At 41.0% G+C, this 22,248-nt stretch overlaps 1 protein-coding gene across 1 annotated transcript in view; it reads left to right on the top strand.

Annotated features, from left to right (window-relative positions):
• Positions 1-793: 793 nt before the first annotated feature.
• The window catches only part of LOC142311933 (alcohol dehydrogenase 1-like), a 47,354-nt gene continuing 25,899 nt past the window's right edge, over positions 794-22,248 (top strand). The window contains exons 1-2 of the mRNA XM_075350805.1: positions 794-900; positions 18,929-19,030. Of these exons, the coding sequence (XP_075206920.1) occupies positions 883-900; positions 18,929-19,030 (120 nt within the window). The 5' untranslated portion in view covers positions 794-882. The remainder of the gene's footprint in view (positions 901-18,928; positions 19,031-22,248) is intronic.

The raw sequence follows: 22,248 nt of genomic DNA, 5'->3' as shown, positions 1-22,248 counted from the left end.
CGCTATGTGTAACACCGCAGGAACGACGAACATCTCCTTACCTGCATCCACCGGCAATGCAGAAGGAAGTAGGTGGGCGGGATGTTCCGGCCGCTCATCTCCGCCCCTCCACTTCTATTGGCCGGCCGCTTAATGATGCCACAGTGACGTCGCTATTACGCCAAAGGCACCTCCCCCTTGAGGGCGGGATTGTTCGGCGGTCACAGCGACATCGCTGACAAGGTATGTGCATGTGACGCTGCCGTAGTGATAATGTTCGCTACGGCAGCGAGCACCAAATGTCGCACGAACGATGGGGGCGGGGGCTATCGCGCTCGACATCGCTAGCAATTGCTAGCGATGTTGCAGCATGTAAAGCACCCTTAAGTCTATGGGGAAAATCTGCACAGAAAACTCAGCGTATCCGCAAAGGTAATTGACATGTTGCAGATGTGAAACTCACACCATAGGTCAGTTGACACGGAGTAAAAAGAAGAAGCACAGTGAATGTGAGAATTCTGTATATCCCATTCACTATGCTGGAACTGTAGGACATTGTATTTGACGCAGCAATGTAAAAAAACTCACCAAAAGCTCATTTGGGAATGTAGCCTAATATTTAAGCAGCATGACTGCTAAAATTGTAGAAGGACAAAGTATAATAGGTAGTGAAGAAATCTTTGTGTGGACCTGTCTCACACCTGGTGAAAGCTGTCTTCTGGCTTAATGTTGGTGTGTATAAATGCTGCCAAGAAAAGGCTGTTTAATGGGTGTACTCAAATTTAGGTACAGTCCTCTATATAAACTGTGCCTGGTTCTGTCTCGAAGCAGAAGCTTTTGTCAGGCAGAATAAACCTGATCATCTGTTCTTCCTTCATCTCAGGACCTTCTATCCGAGCAGAGATGTCAACTACAGGAAAGGTAAGCGTGTCCCCTCATAGAGATTACTGGAATATGGAGTTTACAGTATGCTAATATATGCTGAAGCCGTGGTGAGTTTATAGCATGGTGATTATCTGTATGTAGCTCATATGATTTACAATAATTTTATACCTGTTTTTTATCAGCAGATTACTGACATTTACATATGTATTGTGTACACAGCTCCACTAGGAACAGTCGCACACACATAATGCACCTCACTCTAAGTTAGAAGGACGCAGTTTAGGGTCTTATGACTTCATCACATACAGTATTCCATAAAAAAACATTAAAAACTTTTAAAAATCATTAAAAATATATGACTAATATAAAGAATTATAGTAAAATTAAGTTAGCTGTGTTATCTAAATTACGCATTACACTATGTGGGTTGACGTAAAAAGTCATGAAGGCATAAAAGACATAATTAATAAATAGAAATATGTAGAATCACACAGTTTATATTCATGTACCTGCTATGCTGTGGTTTCTACATAAGATCACTTCTTGGAAAAGACCACCCCTGACAGCAGTGTCCTTAATCCTGTATGTATTATTCTTCTCTTCAAACCACAAATCTAGAAGACCATTTTTATCTCATGTTGAGTGGTCATCTCACAGAGGATTCTGTACTGATCCAATACATATATTCCCGTTAGTCAGATACAGTTTTACAGGAGTCAATTTACACTTCTATAGGGCTTAGAATAAACTACAAATTAAATACACAGGCAAACATAGAAGAACACGGAATAGCTTTAATGTATTTAATTATAGGTGTGTATCTCTGATAATATCATCTGGTAATATCTAGAAGCCATTAGCATGGTATTTTATCACATGCATAATAAATTCTTTTACATGACAATACATGTATATTTTGATTTAATACTTTAGCCCCTTCACCACCCGGTGATTTTCTGTTTTTCTTTTTCGTTTTTTCCTCCCCTTCTTCAAAGAGCCATAACATTTTGTCTTTCCGTCAATATAGCCATATGAGGGATTGTTTTTGCGAGACAAGTAGTACTTTTGAACGACACCATTCAATGTGCCCCATAATGTACTGGAAATTTTTTTTTAAAAATTTCAAGTGTGGTGAAATTGCAAAATATGCAATTGCACAATGGTTTTTTAGTTTTTCTGTTTTTTTTACGATGTTCACTATATGGTAAAACTGACCTGACTATATAATTCCCCAGGTCAGTACAAGTTTGTCGACACCAAACATGTAAAGCTTTATTTTTATCTAGTAGATGAGTAATGAAAACAATTCAGAAGGTTCTAAAAAAAAAAAAAAAGAAATTGCACTTTTGTTGCTATTTTCTGAAACCCATAGCTTTCTCATTTTTCAGGATCTAACACTGTGTGATGGGGTGTTTCTTGTGTGTTGAGCTGCTGTTTTTAATTACATCATTTTTGGGTAGATGTGATATTTTGATCACCTGTCATTGTATTTTAATGCATTGTTGCAGCGACCAAAAAACGTAATTGTGACGCTTTGATTTTTTTTCTTGCTACGCTGTGCACGGATCAGATTAAATGATTTTGTATTTTGATAAAACAGGCATTCCTAAATGCGGCAATACCAAATATGTGTATTTTTGTATTGTATTAAAGGGGAAAAGGGGGTGATTTGAACTTTTTTTTATATATTTTTTTTATTATTTATTGAGTTTACTGGTCCCCTTAGGGGACTTGAAGCTGGCACTGTCCGATTGCTTCTGCTGCTCAGAGCGATGCTTCAGCATATCTCTGAACGGCAGAAATGCCGATTTCCTCTCAATGCTGGCAGAGCGCCGGCATTTACAGGAAGCATGTCATGACAGTGATAGGGGTCATCAGACCCCATGCTGTCATGACGACAAACTGGCGCCTCATGATCAAATCACGGGGCAACCAATGGCAGCAGTGAATAGCGTGATCCCCACCTGAGCGCGTTAGATCGCACTGTCAGAGTTTGACGTGATCTAGCTAGTTAACAGGAGTGATTGGATCTCCGATTCATCCGTGCCTCTTAGCTGCACATGTTGGATAATCAGCAGACATGTGCGAGGAATAATGCAGGCTTGCCATGTAAGCTGGAATCCAAAAGATAGATAAGACCTACATTCTAGGACGTAAAGGGGTTAAATGCTAGACTCCATCCATTGAGTAAGTGCTCTCCATTATAGCTGATAACTAGTGATGAGCAAGCAGTAAGATGCTCGAGTGCTCGGTACGTGAAACAAGCAGGTCGGACACACGGACGGGCTTGATTCAAGTAATGAGTATAATGGAAGTCAATGGGGAAGTCTTCTGGTAAAATGTTTGAATTTCACATTGACTTCCATTATACTGGGTAATCGAATCAAGCTTGTCTGAGCACCCGACCTGCTTGTTTCAATTACCAAGCACTCGAGCATCTTTGTGCTCGCTCATCACTATTGAAAACCATATGTACTACTACTTCATAGCTCAGAAAGCTGAAACAATGGAATTTGTGCATTCACATTAACTTGCATATTTTTGATTATTCCCCATCTAACATGGATGGTGAACAGGGGAATTGTGGATTGTGAAAATTACTCTGCCACACCCTACTGAACAACTGAATCAGGGATCATCCACGTACAAGTTCAATTTTTGTTTTTCACTCATAGAACTTATACCTAAAATAGTCTAAGGGGCTGTTCACTTGTTAATCTTTTTTGAGAACTGAGTGGTCAGCAGAAAAAAAAATAATTAAATTGAGACACTTCCATTTTTTATCCTAGTTATAGATCAAACTCACCCATTCAAGTCTTTAGGTCTGGGAAAAACTTTTACAGCACTAAGGTGTTATCCTAGTTGTTTCCTAGTGCTATCCCCTTTCTCCACTGGCTAAAAGGGTGCCATCACACTACCATGTAAATTGGACCAAGATTGGACAGCAATGCATAGACTGGCCGGTGGGTCTCCCAACCGTGACAACTACATATATTTCGATGAAACTGTTACAATCTGGTTGGGAGGGCCGCTGACCAGTCCATGCATTGTGGTCCAATCTTGGTCCAATCTTGGTCCAGTCTTGGTCCAATTTATTCAGTTGTCTGAATGCTCGTATAGGATAAGCTTGGAAACCTTCATCAATTTGTAAACATATAAATCTGATAACATCTGCTTCCTTTACACTGCATTTCTTTCTGCAAAATTTGGAATAGCAATCTGTTCTGATTGTTGTGTTTTTGGAATGTTTTTGTTATATGCTTTTTTAATGTGTTTTTGCTTTCTTTGTTAATAGAGTTTCTCGTAGTTCTCAAACACTGGGATTCTGCATTTAATTGAAAAAAAAAATTAAAACTGCATTTACATGCATTTTTCAGGCTTTCCTCGAAAGCCTATATGGAAAAATGGACCAAAAGATGCCCGATACTGCAGCTCCTTTAAATTTAATGGGCATGAGTTTTTATAAAATCATCTCACTTTGGTTGAATTCTTGAATATAGCAAATTTTTCCACAAAAACACAGCAGAAAATAATTTGCATTACTTTGGAGCATGACCACATCTGGAACAAACACTGATGAAACTCTGACCAAAACAGTGATGGAAATTGATCCATTATTTCCATATGAAAAAAATCACATTTGTCCTTCAGACAATTTTTTAAATTTTTTTAAAATACTTTTTTTAATTGAAGTGTTCAGCACATTAAATTTTTTTCTATATTTTCCATATTTTATAAACACAAAATTGCAATTGTTTTCCCTACATACACATTTTACGTTATCCACACGTTATTTGATATTTAAAAAAAAAAAAAATTAATGAATTTTTAATCATTACAAACTTCTCTAGCTGGACACTATGGCTCCTCAACAAGAAAGGTTGCTACTTTTTTCTGTTTAATACTAATTTTAGAACTTCTATCCAAACCCTAAAAATGAGAATAGAATTTTTTCAAACTCTCCCAGAAAACATCAGACTAACAAGTGACAGCAGAGTCTGCAGTCCCAACTCATTGTCTAGGTTAACATTAATTATACATTTTTGGGATGGAAGAATATTTTGTCTAACTGTACCAGCATTGTGCATGAGATTTTAAGAAATTTATACACAAGCTCCGAAAAGCATCTGCATTAGGACATTCATTGATCAGTTGTTCAACCATTAACATTCTTCACATACTGTATATCTTAAGGCTCGGTTCCCCTGATGAGCTTTTGGTGAGTTTTTGATGTTGCAGAATTTCACCATCATTTCTGCACCTACTACGTAAAATTAGTTTACTTGCGTTTTTCTCATTACATTTTTGTATTTGTTTTTTTTGTCACTTTTTTGGCACTGCAATTTTTGTCTCTATTTGGTATGTCATTGTTTAACCCCTTAAAGAACGTGTGATTTTTCATTTTTGTGCTTTTATTTTTTCCTCCCCCTTATTCCAAGAGCCATAACTTCTTTATTATTCCGACGATATAGCCATGTGAGGGCTTGTTTTTTTGCAGGATGACTTATACTTTTGAATATCACCATTTAATCTTGTGATGTAATTTAAAAAGAAAATTCCAATTGTGGCTATTTTGCAATTATCCTAATCCCACGCCAAGGAAATTCAGTTGGTTTCAGAGAAAGAAAATAAAGCTGCTAGAATGGCTCAGCCAAACACCTGACATGAAGCTAATAGAAAATTTATGGAAGGAACTAAAGCTCAGCATTAATAGAAGAAGCCGACACAACCTTCAGGAATTGAAGAGTGTTTGTGTTGAAGAATGGTCCAAAATCACACCTGAGCAATGCATGTGACTACTTTCACCATACAGGAGGCATATTGAAGTTGTCATTACTAACAAAGACTTGATGCAGTGAAAATTTGCGGCGTCAAAAACTCACCCAAAACTCATCCTGGGAACATAGCCTAAAGGTACAATATGTTAACGTAGAGTTTATTCTAAGTCAGAAAAAAATTGACAGGGTGAAAGAAGTATTGAAGACGTTACCAAGTTGCTAAATATGCTAAATTATTTCTATTGTCATGAATTTCTCACCAGTTCTTGGTAGCAACCTATTCAATCCATACAGGCAAAGAATTCAAATCATAGATGTCCATAAATTTAGTGATGTGTAATAATGAGAAATGACACAGGGAAAAAGCATTGAACACACTCACTGAAATTCAATCAATACTTCATACAAAAGTGTTTGTTAGTAATGACAACTTCAGTATGCCTTCTGTATGGTGAAAGTAGTCACATGCATTACTCAGGTGTGATTTTGGACCATTCTTCAACACAAACACTCTTCACTTCCTGAAGGTTATGTCGGTTATGGCTTCTTCTATTAATGCTGAGCTTTAATTCCTTCCATAAATGTTCTATTAGCTTCATGTCAGGTGTTTGGCTGAGCCATTCTAGCAGCTTTATTTTCTTTCTCTGAAACCAACTGAATTTCCTTGGCGTGGGTTTAGGATAATTGTCTTGCAGAAATGTCCACTTTCATTTCATCTTCATCATTCTGGTAGATGGCAGCAGATTTTTATTAACAATGTCTTGGTAAATTTATCCATTCATTCTTTCTTCAGTTATGAATTTTTCCAGTGCTGTATTCTGAAACACAGCCTCACACCATGATGTTCCCACCTCCAAACTGCACTGTTGGTATGGTGTTTTTGGGGGTGATATACAGTGCCTTTTGGCCTCCATACATGATGTGAATTATAGCATCCAAAGAGTTCAGTTTTGGTCTCATGTGACCAAACCCAGTATTTCACAGGCTTGTCTAAAGCCAGCTTTACACCTTACAATTAGGTGTGCGATCTCGTATGCGATGTGACACGCCCAGGTCGCATATGCGATTGAATGAGATTGTACGTAGATCGTTCATTTGCTGTCACACGTGCGTTAGTAGTCTATGTTAAATTGATCAATTTTATGTGCGATCCTTTAGATCATGTGTTCTGTGACGTATGCATTGGGCACCTTTTTTTTTTTTTTTTTATTTATTTATTGACTTGCCAAGCGTGTGTAATGTGTAGGGATGCGTTTTTACTATGTCATCTGCCATTCAGCTCTGCTACATGGCCGCTAACAGCAGACACAGACAGCCATGTAGCAGCGGTGAATGGCAGATGACAGCAGACACAGACAGAGCCTCACTGTCAGAATAAACTCGGGTGAACCTCACCCGACTTCATTGTCATGCTGCGGCTCTGTCTGTGTCGCGTCCTGATTAGCGGTCACCCGTGAAGGACTCACCGGTGACCGCTAATCCCCTGAGTAACTGAATTGAGCAGCCCTCTCTCATACTCACCGATCCCCGGCTCTGCACGGCGTTCACACTGCTGCGGCGGCTTTTACTATTTTGAAAAAGCCGGCCGCCCATTAAACAATCTCGTATTCCCTGCTTTCCCCGCCCACCGGCGCCTATGATTGGTTACAGTGAGACACGCCCCCACGCTGAGTGACAGGTGTCACACTGCACCCAATCACAGCAGCCGGTGGGCGTGTCTATACTGTGTAGTGAAATAAATAATTAAATAATTAAAAAAAACGGCGTGCGGTCCCCCCCAATTTTAAAACCAGCCAGATAAAGCCATACGGCTGAAGGCTGGTATTCTCAGGATGGGGAGCTCCACGTTATGGGGAGCCCCCAGCCTAACAAAATCAGCCAACAGCCGCCCAGAATTGCCGCATACATTAGATGTCTATACTGTGTAGTGAAATAAATAATTAAATAATTAAAAAAAACGGCGTGCGGTCCCCCCCAATTTTAAAACCAGCCAGATAAAGCCATACGGCTGAAGGCTGGTATTCTCAGGATGGGGAGCTCCACGTTATGGGGAGCCCCCAGCCTAACAAAATCAGCCAACAGCCGCCCAGAATTGCCGCATACATTAGATGCGACAGTTCTGGGACTGTACCCGGCTCTTCCCGATTTGCCCTGGTGCGTTGGCAAATCGGGGTAATAAGGAGTTATTGGCAGCCCATAGCTGCCAATAAGTCCTAGATTAATCATGTCAGGCGTCTATGAGACACCCTCCATGATTAATCTGTAAATTACAGTAAATAAACACACACACCCGAAAAATCCTTTATTAGAAATAAAAAACACAAACACATTCCCTGGTTCACCACTTTAATCAGCCCCAAAAAGCCCTCCATGTCCGGCGGAATCCAGGATAGTCCAGCGTCGCTTCCAGCGCTGCTGCATGGAGGTGACCGGAGCTGCAGAATACACCGCCGCTCCGGTCACCTCCACACAGCTAATGAAGACAGCCGTGCGATCAGCTGAGCTGTCAGTGAGGTTACCCGCTGTCACTGGATCCAGCGGTGGATACAGCGGTGGCCGCGGGTAACCACAGTGACAGCTCAGCTGATCGCGCTACTCACCGCTGCTCCTCTCACCTCCACGCAGCAACTGAGGTGAGTAGCGCGATCAGCTGAGCTGTCACTGTGGTTACCCGCGGCCACCGCTGTATCCACCGCTGGATCCAGTGACAGCGGGTAACCTCACTGACAGCTCAGCTGATCGCGCTATTCCCTTAATTTGCTGTGTGGAGGTGACCGGAGCGGCGGTGTCTTCTGCAGCTCCGGTCACCTCCATGCAGCAGCGCTGGAAGCGACGCTGGAGCATTCTGGATTCCGCCGGACATGGAGGGCTTTTTGGGGCTGATTAAAGTGGTGAACCAGGGAATGTGTTTGTGTTTTTTATTTCTAATAAAGGATTTTTTCAGGTGTGTGTGTGTTTATTTACTGTAATTTACAGATTAATCATGGAGGGTGTCTCATAGACGCCTGACATGATTAATCTAGGACTTATTGGCAGCTATGGGCTGCCAATAACTCCTTATTACCCCGATTTGCCAACGCACCAGGGCAAATCGGGAAGAGCCGGGTACAGTCCCAGAACTGTCGCATCTAATGTATGCGGCAATTCTGGGCGGCTGCTGACTGATATTGTTAGGCTGGGGGGCTCCCCATAACGTGGAGCTCCCCATCCTGAGAATACCAGCCTTCAGCCGTATGGCTTTATCTGGCTGGTTTTAAAATTGGGGGGGACCGCACGCCGTTTTTTTTAATTATTTAATTATTTATTTCACTGCACAGTATAGACACGCCCACCGGCTGCTGTGATTGGGTGCAGTGTGACACCTGTCACTCAGCGTGGGGGCGTGTCTCACTGTAACCAATCATAGGCGCCGGTGGGCGGGGAAAGCAGGGAATACGAGATTGTTTAATGGGCGGCCGGCTTTTTCAAAACAGTAAAAGCCGCCGGAGCAGTGTGAATGCCATGCAGCGCCGGGCCGGGGATCGGGGAACGGTGAGTATGAGAGAGCGGGTAAGAGGGATAGACTGACATGGACAGAGAGAGAGGGACAGAGATAGTGACCGACTGACAGAGATTAGTGAATGACAGACATTGTGAGGCGCTTCAGAACGCAGCTTTTCAGCTGCACTCTGAAGCGGACCTTTTTTAAGCTGCGGTGCAGAGCGCACACCTGCGCACATAGCATCAGACACCAAAATCGTATGAGGGATGTCACACGTTACAATTGACTAGGTTCATACAAAACGTCCAATGTAAGTGGAATAAACGACGTGTATGCGATCACCGTATTTTCGTTCAATCTTGATCGCACGTAGGTTTCACACGCAAATACGTCACGAACGATGCCGGATGTGCGTCACTTACAACTTGACCCCGACGACGGATTGAAAGATTTATTGAAGCGTGTAAAGCAGGCCTAAGGGCTCATGCGCACGTGTAACTGCTGAGTATTCTGCAGTGATTTAACAGCACATGTGCACTTCAAATCGCTGCAGATACACTGCATAATGAATGCAGTTTTTTTGTAGAAAAAAGCCGATTTCATGTGCTATGGCTGCTTACCCCACTATAGACAGAGTGGGAGCTGCATCCAGAATTTACAGAATAATTGTCATGCTCATTTTATGAACGCACGGATTTAGGTCAAAATTTTAGCGCCCAAATTGCTGCGTTCATAAAAGCATCGTGCGCACGTATCATGCACAATCTTCATAGATTGTGCAGGGGACGCAGGATGCATGCATTTACGCTGCAGTGCAATACGAACCCTTAATGTTGTTGAACAAACTTTAAATGCACTTTAACATGCTTTTTGGTCAGCAATGAATTGTTGCATGGTGAGTTTGCATATTTAGAAGGGACCTGTTGAAGTGTAGTTCTAAGGCCCGTTTCACACGTCAGTGAAAAACACAGACGTTTTTCACTGGCGTGTAAAACACGCACATGTCCCTGCGTGTGCCGAAAATCACGGCACACGTGGGTTGTCTAAGTGCAATCCGGGCTCCGTTCTCCGTGGCCCGTGATTGCACTTAGAGATTCACTCACCTGCGCCCGCTCCCGCTGTCCATGGTGCTGAATCCTCCCGCGACGCAGCATCCGGCCGGCGGTGACCCCTGCAGGAGCTGCTTCTGGGTCGGCTGTGTCACGCATAATGAATATGCGCGACAGTAATCAGCCGGCACAGAAGGAGCAGGGAGGACGGGCTGCAGAGGACATCGCTGGACGCCGGGTGAGTTAAAATGTTTATTATTTTAAATGCACGTTTTTTTCTGGCACGTGTTTCACGGACCACACCACTGCGTGGTCTGTGGAACATCAGTGATGCCAGAAAAAAATGGACATGTCTCCGTGCAGCAAACACGCACACGCGGGTACACCGCACGGAGACACGTGCAGTGACAAATCACTGACGTGTGAGCAGACCCATTCATTATAATGGGTCTGCGTATGTCAGTGATTCTGGTATGTTTAAAAAAAAGCACAAACGTCCCAGAATCACTGACGTGTGAAAGGGGCCTAAGAGGAAATGGCCATTGTCTATGTGCTCCCTGCATCTCACTTGAATGGTTTTAAAGATTTTCCAATAAACTGCCATATTTTTACAGATGGTGAGTGATACTTCCATTTTTTTGCTTTTTCTGTTGCTGTTACCTGAGACTTGCTGAAGTGCAGCACCATACACATTTCACTGTGTAAGGGCTCATGCGCACGTTGCATAATTACATGCATTTACGCTGCATATTGCACTGCAGTATAAATGCATTCATCTTGCATCCCCTGCACAATCTATGAAGATTATGCATGATACGTGCGCACGTTTTTTTATGAACGCAGCGATTTGGGTGCTAAAATTTTGACCCAAATCGGTGCGTTCATAAAAGCAGCATGTCAATTAATTTGTGTGCTATGGATGCAGCTCCCACTCACTATGGTGGAGGCAGCAGCAAGAGCGCATGAAATCGGCATTTATTCTGCTGAAACACTGCATCCATTATGCAGTGTTTCTGCAGTGAATTGAAGCGCACATGTGCTGTCAAATCGCTGCAGAATATTCAGCAGGTACATGTGAACAAGCACCTAGGGTGACCTCAGTGAGGTAGAAAACACTGCGCAGTGTTTTGGAAGGCCCGCTGCTACCGTCCGCATGCCTTGTCCAGTCCTTGTGAATGAGGACCGACACTTAAACTCCCCTGACGATTACTAGCGTATGAAACGCGTTGGGAGAACAGGGACACCAGGACCTCAACTCTAGAATAAGGGGACCATATGATCTGTCCAGTTAAGGACCATTGGGACGCCCAGGATGTTTTGAGGATCCTTTTTTGAAGGTGGATGGATCACATTCGTTTGGGTGAGACCATTCCATTTTTCTTAAGTCAGTGCTCTCTAGACCCTGTGATACTGTATTTGTCCAGTTCACTGCTGGTAGCTACCCTGCTTACAGATTGCATAGGTCAGTATACCACAGCATTGATATCTTTAGGATTTTTTTCCTAGCTATTTGTAACCCCCCCCCCCCCCCCTTTCCTCATGCTGAAGGGGAATTGTTGTTAGGCTGGCATTTTTATGATAACATTTTATTATGAAGTAAGGATCTCCTGCTTCCTTTTAAGGAAATTTATTAAAAGTTAAATTTTATATTTCTGTACCCCGGCTTGCTACTCTGATTTATTTTTGATTGTGGTACTATACCAGTGGCTATTCTTATTTATGACCTCAGTGAGGTACATATGTGCATGTGAATAGTGCTGAAGTTTTACTTCATTGTAATCAATATTTTTTGATTGTGCTTTTACAGGCCATGGAGTCAGAGTGCATTACTTAAAGTTTTCTTTGAACAACTGTACAGGCTGATACCAGGTCTTTCTGTAGCTCTCCACAGGTGGCTCTTGGCTCCTGGAAAACTCTCTTGATATTTCTTTTCACTGCTCTGTCTGAAATCTTGCAGAGAGCACATGGTAATGGACAATTTATGGTAAAATTATGTTCTTTCTACTTCAGGAATATGGCCCTAACACTGCTCACGGAAACCTTCAGTAGTTTAGAAATTATTCTGTAACCAATGCCATTAGTTTGTTTTGTAACAATACAGTTGTGGAGGTTTTGAGACATCTCGTTGGTTTTACCCATCATGAGATGTTTCTTGTGTGACACCTTGGTATTGAGATACCTTTTTATAAGCCATCAGTTGAACGGGATGATATTTTTTTTTCACTAAGTGGCAGTATTGTTTTCTAATCACTGACAGATTTCAGCTGGTGTCATGACTTTCCAAGGCTTTTTGCACCTCACTTTCTTCATGTGTTCAATACCATTTCCCTGGGTAATTTCTCATTATCACACATTGCTTTATTTATGGACATCTATGGTTTGATGTCTTTGCTTGTGTGAATTGGATGGGTTGTTACCGACATCTGGTGAGAAATGTCAATAGCACCTTTAGAAATATATTTACTTAGAAAATTGGTGGCGTGTTCAATACTTATTTCACCCACTGTATGTCTTTGCATTGAATTCCATGGTAAACATCTGAGGCTGCCTTCAGATTTCTTCAGTTTGCATTCTGAACTGCTTCATGTCTGCGAATGGCTACTTGACGTATTTTGCAGATTGAACCAGTGTAGAAACTACTTCAATTAGTTAAATATTAGTCATTGAAGTGATTTTTAAGGTTGGAAAGGTAATAATTTCTCAATGTAAAATAATGGAGAAACTTGTTGGCATGTTCTATGCAAAACTTTCTTAGAATATTTATTAACTCTGTGTGAACAAACCCTGTGAATGGTCATCTAAATAGTAGTATTAATATTAATACCTCAAAGGTCACTATTAGTTTTAGAAGATTTTCTAGCTAAGTGTATAGGGCAGCAGTTGTTTTTAATGCTTTAGCCACTTAGACATGAAAGACGGTGAGAAATGTCAACACTTGGGGCAGAAGTCTGTTACACATCAGATGGAAATATATAAATATATACCACACACTAGAACCATTCTGTAGTGTGAATATCAGCTTCACATTACATTCAGTCATGGACATAAGAACTGTAGAAGGAGGGGCAGGAAAGCTTTTACATAAGCTTGCACATTGTTATGAATATCTTTGGCAGGCACAGTGCTGCCACTTAAGGTCATTCAAGGATAAAGCCATTACATTGGACAGATCTAGTAGTAAATGGCCTACATCTAAAAAACTAGATATGTGTATAAAGCAGCCAACACAAAATTCAGTCTTGTTGTTTTGTTCTACTTTACTACTTTACTGAAAGCTACTTAACTTCCCTCTTACAAATGGATGATTATAATAGTGCAGAAGCATGCTAGCAATGCAAAATGCTGTCTAGATTCTAATATCTTAAAGGGAATCTGTCCGTAAGATCAGCCTTCCCTAACCAAATATACAGACCTGGAGGTCTTTGAAATGTAAATCCAATAACACCTTTTATATATTCTATCTGTTGCTGTAATCCCATGCACTTTAAACACATACAAATTAGGCACTAAATGCTGTAGATGTGACAGAGGACTTAAGGAGCCTCTGCCTCCTGAGATTGTTTCCTTACCCAACAACAAGCCTCTGTGTGATGTCAGATGACAGGCAAAGACATCTTACAATGAGCTATCAAGAAGTTGGTGCTGGGCAGGGAAACAACCTAGGCAGTAAAGGTGGTGTCACACATAGCGACGACGACAACGACGTAGCTGCTAAGTCACCATTTTCTGTGATGTAGCAGCGACGTCCCGTCGCTGTTACTGTGTGTGACCTCCAGCAACGACCTGGCCCCTGCTGTGAGGTCGCCGGTCGTTGCTGAATGTCCTGCTTCATTTTTTGGACGTTGCTCTCCCGCTGTGAAGCACACATTGCTGTATGTGATAGCGAGAGAGTGACGAACTGAAGCAAACAGGGAGCCGGCGTCTGGCAGCCTGCGGTAAGCTGTAACCACGGTAAACATCGGGTAACCAAGAAACCCTTTCCTTGGTTACCCGATATTTACATTAGTTACTAGCACCGCCGCTCTCACGCTGCCAGTGCCGGCTCCCTGCTCCCTGCACACGTAGCTGGAGTACACACCGGGTAATTAACCCGATGTGTACTCTGGCTAGGAGTGCAGGGAACAGGGAGCCGGCACTGGCAGCGTGAGAGCGGTGGACGCTAGTAACTAAGGTAAATATCGGGTAACCAAGAGAAATGCTTTCCTTGGTTACCCGATATTTACCTTAGTTATGCTTCCACGCGTCGCGCTGGCTGGGGGCTGGTCACTGGTCGCTGGTGAGATCTGCCTGTTTGACAGCTCACCAGCGACCATGTAACGACGCAGCAGCGATCCTGATAAGGTCAGATCGCTGGTCGTGATCGCTGCTGCGTCGCTATGTGTGACACCACCTTAAGTTCTCTGTGCATTTAAAAAGCCTCATTTGCGTTTGAATGAAAACACTACTCTTGAATGCAACAGCAGATAGAAGATCTAAAGGTGTTTATGAATTTACATTTCAAAGACCTTTAGGCCCATAGATACGTTTTGTTGGGAATTGATCACGTTGACATAGATTCCCTTTAATGACTCACTAAATTTATGCTTAATACAATGTCCTATTACCAATCCCGTATTTAGGGTTCACAAGAACTGACTGGTGGCAGGAAAAGACTACCCATTGGTAAATATTTATTATTAATTTATAAATGTATAAATTATTAATAATTTATTTGTTTAATACATGTTGTCGCATACTATAGATAAAGGGTATGTCTGGAACTTTTTTTTTTAAACGTACCTAAGCACCAGCAAGCAGGTAGTTGCTGCCCACCTGTCGGTTGTGCCTGGCCCCTATCTTTGCCAGCATATAGCAGTCACAGACATCTCCTGCCAGCGATTCTGCAGCTTCTACTGACATCATGACAACATAGCGGTAACTTCTCATCCACTCTGCTCAGTAGACCGGGTGGGACTGCTGACGTCATGCTGATTGACAGCCAGCTGCCCGAGTAAGATAGCTGGGAGCCGGCTGTCAATCAGCATGATGTTGGTTGTCCCATCCCATCTACAGAGCAGAAAAGAAGCATCCACTCTGATGATGAAGCTTTTGTATCGCCGACAGGAGCGGTCTTGGGCTGCTTTGTACTGGCAAAAAATGGCACAACAGGCAAGTAGGTAGCAACTACCTACCTATTAGTGCTTAGGCACGTTTTGTTTTTGTTGTTTTGATTTGTCACCAGATTTTATAATACAGTTTGCATAAATTTTTATTTAAACTGAACTGATAGGGCTAGTGTAGTTACTTTGCAAATCCATGTCAGAATGGTTGCAAAAAATCCTTTTGTAAGCTTAACCCCTTCACCACCCGGTGATATTCCATTTTTCGTCTTCATTTTTTCATCCCTTCTTCGAAAAGCCATAACTTTTTTATTTTTTTGTCAATATTGCCATGCTTGTTTTTTTGCGCGATGAGTTGTAATTTCATTTGGCTATATAGGGTACTGGAAAAAAAGAAAAAAATTCCAAGTGTGGTGAAATTGCAAAAAAAAGTACAAATCCACAATTATTTTTCGTTTTTTAACCATGTACACTATATGGTAAAACTGACAAAGAGATATGATTCACCAGGTGAATACGAGTATGCAGATATATATATATATGCATGTATAGTTTTATTTTTATCTAAGGGGTGGAAATAAATTCAGAAATTTGACAAAAAAAATAGCGCTTTTGTAGCCATTTTCCGAGACCCACAGCGTTCTCATTTTTCTTCTGGAGCTGTTTAAAAGCTTAATTTTTGCGTCTTCAGCTGGGTAGATGTGATGCATTTTAATGCAATGTTGCAGCGACCAAAAAAAACATTATTCTGGTGTTTTGATTTTCTTTCTCGCTACACCCTTTATCAATCAGATTGATTTTATATTTTCATAGATTGGGTATTTCTAAATGCAGTGATATCAAATATGTGTATTTTTTATGTTTATTTTAATTTTAATGGGGCAAAAAGAGGGGTGATTTGAACTTTTAGATTTTTAGATTTTTTTCATATTTTAAAAAACTTTTATTGACTTTTCTAGTCCCTTTAGGGGACTTTATGACCTCACTGTCTGATCGCTTGTGCTGTACAGAGGGATGCTTCAGCATCCCTCTGAACAGCAGAAATGCTGATCTCATATGAATGCCGGTGCTCTGTGGTCCATGTGAAGCCACAGACATATGAAAAGCCCTATAGATTAGAATCGGTACATAAGCTATCCGTGAAAAAAACAGAAGCCACATGTACTGGAAAAACATGTACATGTATAGGGTGCTTAACATGGTATTTTTATACTGAGTGCACTTGCGTCATCAAGTATAAAATATTTAGTTAATAGTATATGCCGTTCATATTGTGAAGTCTGGTGTTTATAAAACGTCCAAATCACATGACATCCAGATATGGAAGTCTAAAATCACATATATACATGTATTAAGTTATGTTTTTAATAAATATAATCAAATGTAATATATATATATATATATATATATATATACATACAGTATATACAGAGTGGTCCAAAAGTAGGTGGAAAGTATGTGTAATAGGGTTATCAAACATGGTGTAAAGTGAAACTGACTCAGTTGCCCATAGCAACCAATCAACCAATCAGATTCCCCTTTTCATTCTTAACCAACTCTTTGGAAAAGGAAAGGTGTAATCTGGTTGATAAGGGCAACTGAGTCAGTTTCACTCTACTTTACACCATGTTTGATAACCCTATTACACATACTATCCACCTACTTTTGAACCACCCTGTATATATATAACTACCTTTTCACCTCCTGTGGGGAGTTGTTTTAATTTTTTTGTCCTTCTTCATTCTCGGGTCCTCTACTTCTTCTATAGCCAACACAGACATCAGTAATGGACTTCAGTGTGGAAGCAACAGGTAGCGCATCATGTCACTGCCATATGCTGAATGGGAATTAGCATGCTGACATCAGCTGCAGGCCTCTGATTGGCTGGCAGGTCTCCATCACATTTTAGCTGAATATGCGTCAATAGTGTTGATGGGCCCCCCTCGAGCACAGGCCCTGTTACAGGGCTCTTTATGATCCTGGATGCCCCACCTTGCACATTGTGCTAAACTTTGCGCCAATTGCTTCCAATTCAGACTTAAAAAAACTTGCCTGCATGAAACTGTTATTTGGTCATCCAGCCTTTGGCCTGATCCAAATTTGTGCTTTTCATGTACATATTTTATTTGTTGTTTTTCACAAAAAGAACACAATTATAGCTTTTTACATGTGTGTGTTTGTTGTTGTTCTTTTAGACACAGAGGTGTGTAAATAAATAAATAAAAACATGGGGACATGTCCGTTTATGATCGGAGCCAATGATGAAAATTATCAATATAGGTCAAAGGGGCCAGGAACTCACCAACCGCACACTAATGTCATCAGAGCGCAGTCCTGTGCTGTCTGTGATGAACATTGTAGTGGATAGGTGAAGTTTTGCAATTTACGTAATTCTTTTTTCATCGATGAAAAGCACATAGGAAGCACTGATGGTAAAAACTGACACACTAAACAAACCCTGAAGAAACTTGTATCCGAAATACTTATGAACAACTATCTGTTTTTCAACATAAGAGAAAAATCACAGACGTCTCAAAGACGCCTTTGCTGGTGTAAACACATTAGGCTGGAATTTGTGTTCTAGAGAAGTTGCAGTGGGTGATAATCAGGACTGTACATCATGTGGTTTAATGGTCTGTACCCACCAGGAGAATTCAAATCTTCGCTGCTAGAAGATTTCTGTGCTAACAAATAAATAAATTGCATATGACACTTTGGCTTATGAGATAGTGCCACCTATATGTTATTTAGTATCTAGCCATATATAGGGACACTGGTTACAAACCATCCATTACATTAAAGGGGTTTCCCCACAAAGCTATTTTTAAAGTTGATTTTAATCCAAATATTGTGGAATAATAATAGTTTCTACAATTGGATGTGTTTATATAAAATGTTCCTATGCTGAGATAATCTTATATACTGTATGTGCTCCTAACATGTACTGTGTAATGGCCGTGTCTGACCGTACAGGGACATGGTCTGATCATACCACATCTCTTGAGCGGGTAAGGAGGCAAAAGAGTGTACAGACATTACAGTACAAGATCACAACTGATTCTTTTTGTGAGGTAAAACATTTCCCTGTCTCTTTTTAAAAACTATTTTACCTCAAAGAAAGAATCATTAGCGATCCCACGCTGTAGTGTTTGCATACTCTCTTCACACAGCCATTAATATATATATATATATATATATATATGTATATATATGAGTATCTCAGCCCAGGAACATTTTTTTAATCACATCCAATTGTGGAAATTATTATTATTGATTAAAATTAACCTTGTTAGTGGAAAACCCCTTTATGTACTTTTATTTAGTGCTTGTAATGAAAATGTGTTCTGCAGGCTATTGTGATAATCATCATATTAGACTCACACATTAAATGCTATTATAGTGCTCACTATTTTGAGTTTTAGACAGATATTACTTTTTTATCATTTCTTACTGTTTATTTCTTTGTGATTGGAAATATTTTTTTAAAAAATACCTAATACCAGTATGGCAACTTTGTAACATAATTTATTGCTCAGCTATTGATCTGTAATGAATCATCCTATTGAAACATTCCTACCGGAAGATGTAGGTAATGAGTAGCGTAATTACAGCTAAAGATATCTTACCTGTCAATACAATTCTTTGCCTTTATTCCAGGTCATAAAATGCAGGGCTGCTATTGCATACGAATTTAATAAGCCATTGGTTGTTGAAGAGATTGAAGTTGCTCCACCCAAGGATCATGAAATTCGGGTCAAGGTAATCCATGTTTACAGTTTTACAGTTAATATCTAGTTACTTTAAAATAAGATTAAACACTTTTTATACATTTTTTTAATTGGCTGTCCACTTTTAGTGCTAAAATTAGGAACAAAAAAAAATGTCCTCCATCATGTTGGACGAGGTTATTCTCTGTTCACATCTGCACTTTATATCCTTTCCGAAGTTCTGTTGGGATTTTCATCACTTTTGACAGCAAGTTGTATGGATGGATCCTTTGCATGATATATCTGGCATATTACTGTGATTTCATTATGCCTAAAAGTCATAATGAAGATATGAATAGAGAAGTCGTGCTTTCCTGTAGTGCCCACTGTAACAATCGATATATTTCAATTTTGGTTTTTGTGCAGCTGCATCAGTAGAAAGACTGCATAGACAACAGATCTATTGTTCTTCTTTAAATAGTTATAATAAGTAGACAAATTACATACATTGATGAGATGCTGTAATTCTCATTGTTAAAGTGCACTTATTTAATTATGGCCGTTGTGTATGCAAGTCATGGACATGGGTTGTAACTGGCTCAGGAGTCAATCAAATTTTGGAATTGATTAAATAAATGAATTATGCTGCATTAAATAAATTATTTATCCTGAAGCCATTTAATACAGTGTAGTTTAAAATTCTTTTGAGTCTGAACTCCCTCCCAATTGATTACCAAGGAGCGGAGAGACAGTGGGAATGCTGCAGTACATCAGACTCAGAACTATTAGGGCTCATGCGCACGTTGCGTAATTGCATGCATTTACGCTGCGTATTGCACTGCAGCGTAAATGCATGCGTCCTGCGTCCCCCTGCACAATCTATGAAGATTGTGCATGAGACGTGCGTACAATGCTTTTATGAACGCAGCGATTTGGGTGCTAAAATTTTTACCCAAATCCGTGCGTTCATAAAATGAGCATGTCAATTATTCCGTGCATTCTGGATGCAGCTCCCACTCTGTCTATGGTGGGAGCAGCAGCCATAGCGAGGAAATCGTTTTGTTTTTTTTTTACAAAAAACTGCTTTAATTATGCAGTCTTTCTGCAGCGATTTGACGCACATTTGTGCTGTCAAATCGCTGCAGAAATGTCAGCATTTACGTGCGCATGACCCCTTAATCTGATGTATTCTGGTATCACTCAAATTACTCAAATGGCACAATATTTTTAACTCTTTTAGCCAGTAGTATATACAAGCTGCCCCCATACTTTTCTACCTTTACATAGCACATAACGGTCCAATAACAATGTAGCTTGAATCAAAAGCTTTATTAAGGTTATGATTAGTGATGGGTAATTCTGCAGATATCCGGAATCGGAGGTTAAAAAGGGATTTTTTTAAAAAAAGTGCTGTGACTTCAGTATGTATGTAGCAGTGCCAGAATCGTCATGGCACTTCTTGTGGGTGTTTGGGGTTAATAAAGGGGTGAAAGAGGTTTTTTTTATTTGTATTTTTATTTAAAATAAAGGATTTTTGTGGTGATTGTGTTTATTTCTTTTCACTTACAGATTGGTAATGAGGGGATCTCAAAAACACCTCCCATTACTAATCTAGAGCTTAGTGGCAGCTGTGAGCTGTTATTAACCCCTGATATTACCCAGATTACCACCGCAGCAGGGCAATCGGGATGAGCTGGATAAAATGCGGGAATTGTCTCATCTAATGAATTCAATTATTCTGGGCAGCTGCAGGTTACTATTTTTAGGCTGGGGGGACAATAACTATGGGCTTCCTCAGCTTGAGAATACCAGCCCCAGTCATGGGCTTTATCATGGCTGGGTATCAAAATGAGGGGGAACCACACCCTGTTTTTTTAAATTATTTATTTAAATAATTTTAAAAAGCCGCATGGGGTCCCCCTAATTTGATACACAGCCAAGATAAGTACATGGCTAGGGGCTGCAGCCTTTAGCCGTATGCTTTATCTGTGTTGGCTATTATTATATGGGGGGGACCCTACACCAATTTTTGAATGTATTTATTTATTTTTACACTATAGAGGCGCACAAAATATGTGTGTTTCCAAGCAGTTAGAAACGCTGTCACATAGGGTTGGGGCGCGGTCTGACTTCAACCAGAGATGCTGGGACTGCTAGTGGGCAGGGGAAGAAGTGAATAGGTATGAGGGTAATGAGCAAACCCAGAAGTAGTGTTAGAGCTGCGCGGGAGACTCGGGAAGTGTAACCTGCCTGCTTTATTGCTTTATTTTCTTTTTTTTTTAACTTTCATTTTTTTTTTTTAATTATCCAGATGGCTGGATTTGGATAGTTACCCAGAGTTCCCTGAGAACTCCGGGCTTGGAATTGGTGCATGGATATTAGGTATCCCACCCAGATCGGGACTTTTAGGCGGGCTTTGCACGTTGCGACATCGCAAGCCGATGCTGCGATGTCGCACGCGATAGTCCCCGCCCCCGTCGCAGGTACAATATTATTATAAAATTATTGCTATGCCAGCTTCACATGCACTCACCTGCCCTGCGACTGTCGCTCTGGCCGGTGACCCGCCTCCTTCCTAAGGGGGCGGGTCATGCGGCGTCATAGCAACGTCACACGGCAGGCGGCCAATAGCGGTGGAGGGGCGGAGATGAGCAGGATATAAACATCACGCCCACCTCCTTCCTTCCGTAGAGCCGCTGGCGACAGGTAAGGTGAAGTTATTCGCTCCTGCGGCTTCATACACAGCGATGTGTGCTGCCGCAGGAACGAGCATAATTATGGAAAAGTCGGAACCTGCACCGATGATACGATAACGATGCTTTTGCGCTCGTTAATCGTATCATCTAGCATTTACACACTACGATGTCGAAAGTGACGCCGGATGTGCGTCACTTTCGATTTGACCCCACCGACATCGCACATACGATGTCGCAACGTGCAAAGCCGCCCTTACAGTCCCAGTTCACCCATCACTCGTGATGACATCTTTCATTTAAACTAGGTCCTGGAGACAGAATCTCAGGCAGATCAGTGTTTGTCCCATAGATCTAACATTTCATTTATATATTAAGAAAAATGTGGATTTATTTGGAATAAAACATCATCAGATCACAGATATCAAGGTATCATTTAATTCATCTTTCTATGTCCTATATGCCCATATAGACAGATTAGGAGAGTTGATCTGTGTCGCCCTGGGCAAGCCAGGGGACACAGGTCGCACACCACCACACCCCACACTCCAGGTAGGCACATCACAGCTAACCCACA

This window comes from Anomaloglossus baeobatrachus, chromosome 1 (genome assembly GCF_048569485.1).
Source record: "Anomaloglossus baeobatrachus isolate aAnoBae1 chromosome 1, aAnoBae1.hap1, whole genome shotgun sequence".
In the NCBI taxonomy this organism is placed as follows: Eukaryota; Metazoa; Chordata; class Amphibia; order Anura; family Aromobatidae; genus Anomaloglossus; species Anomaloglossus baeobatrachus.
This window is presented reverse-complemented; position numbering and strand designations above follow the sequence as displayed.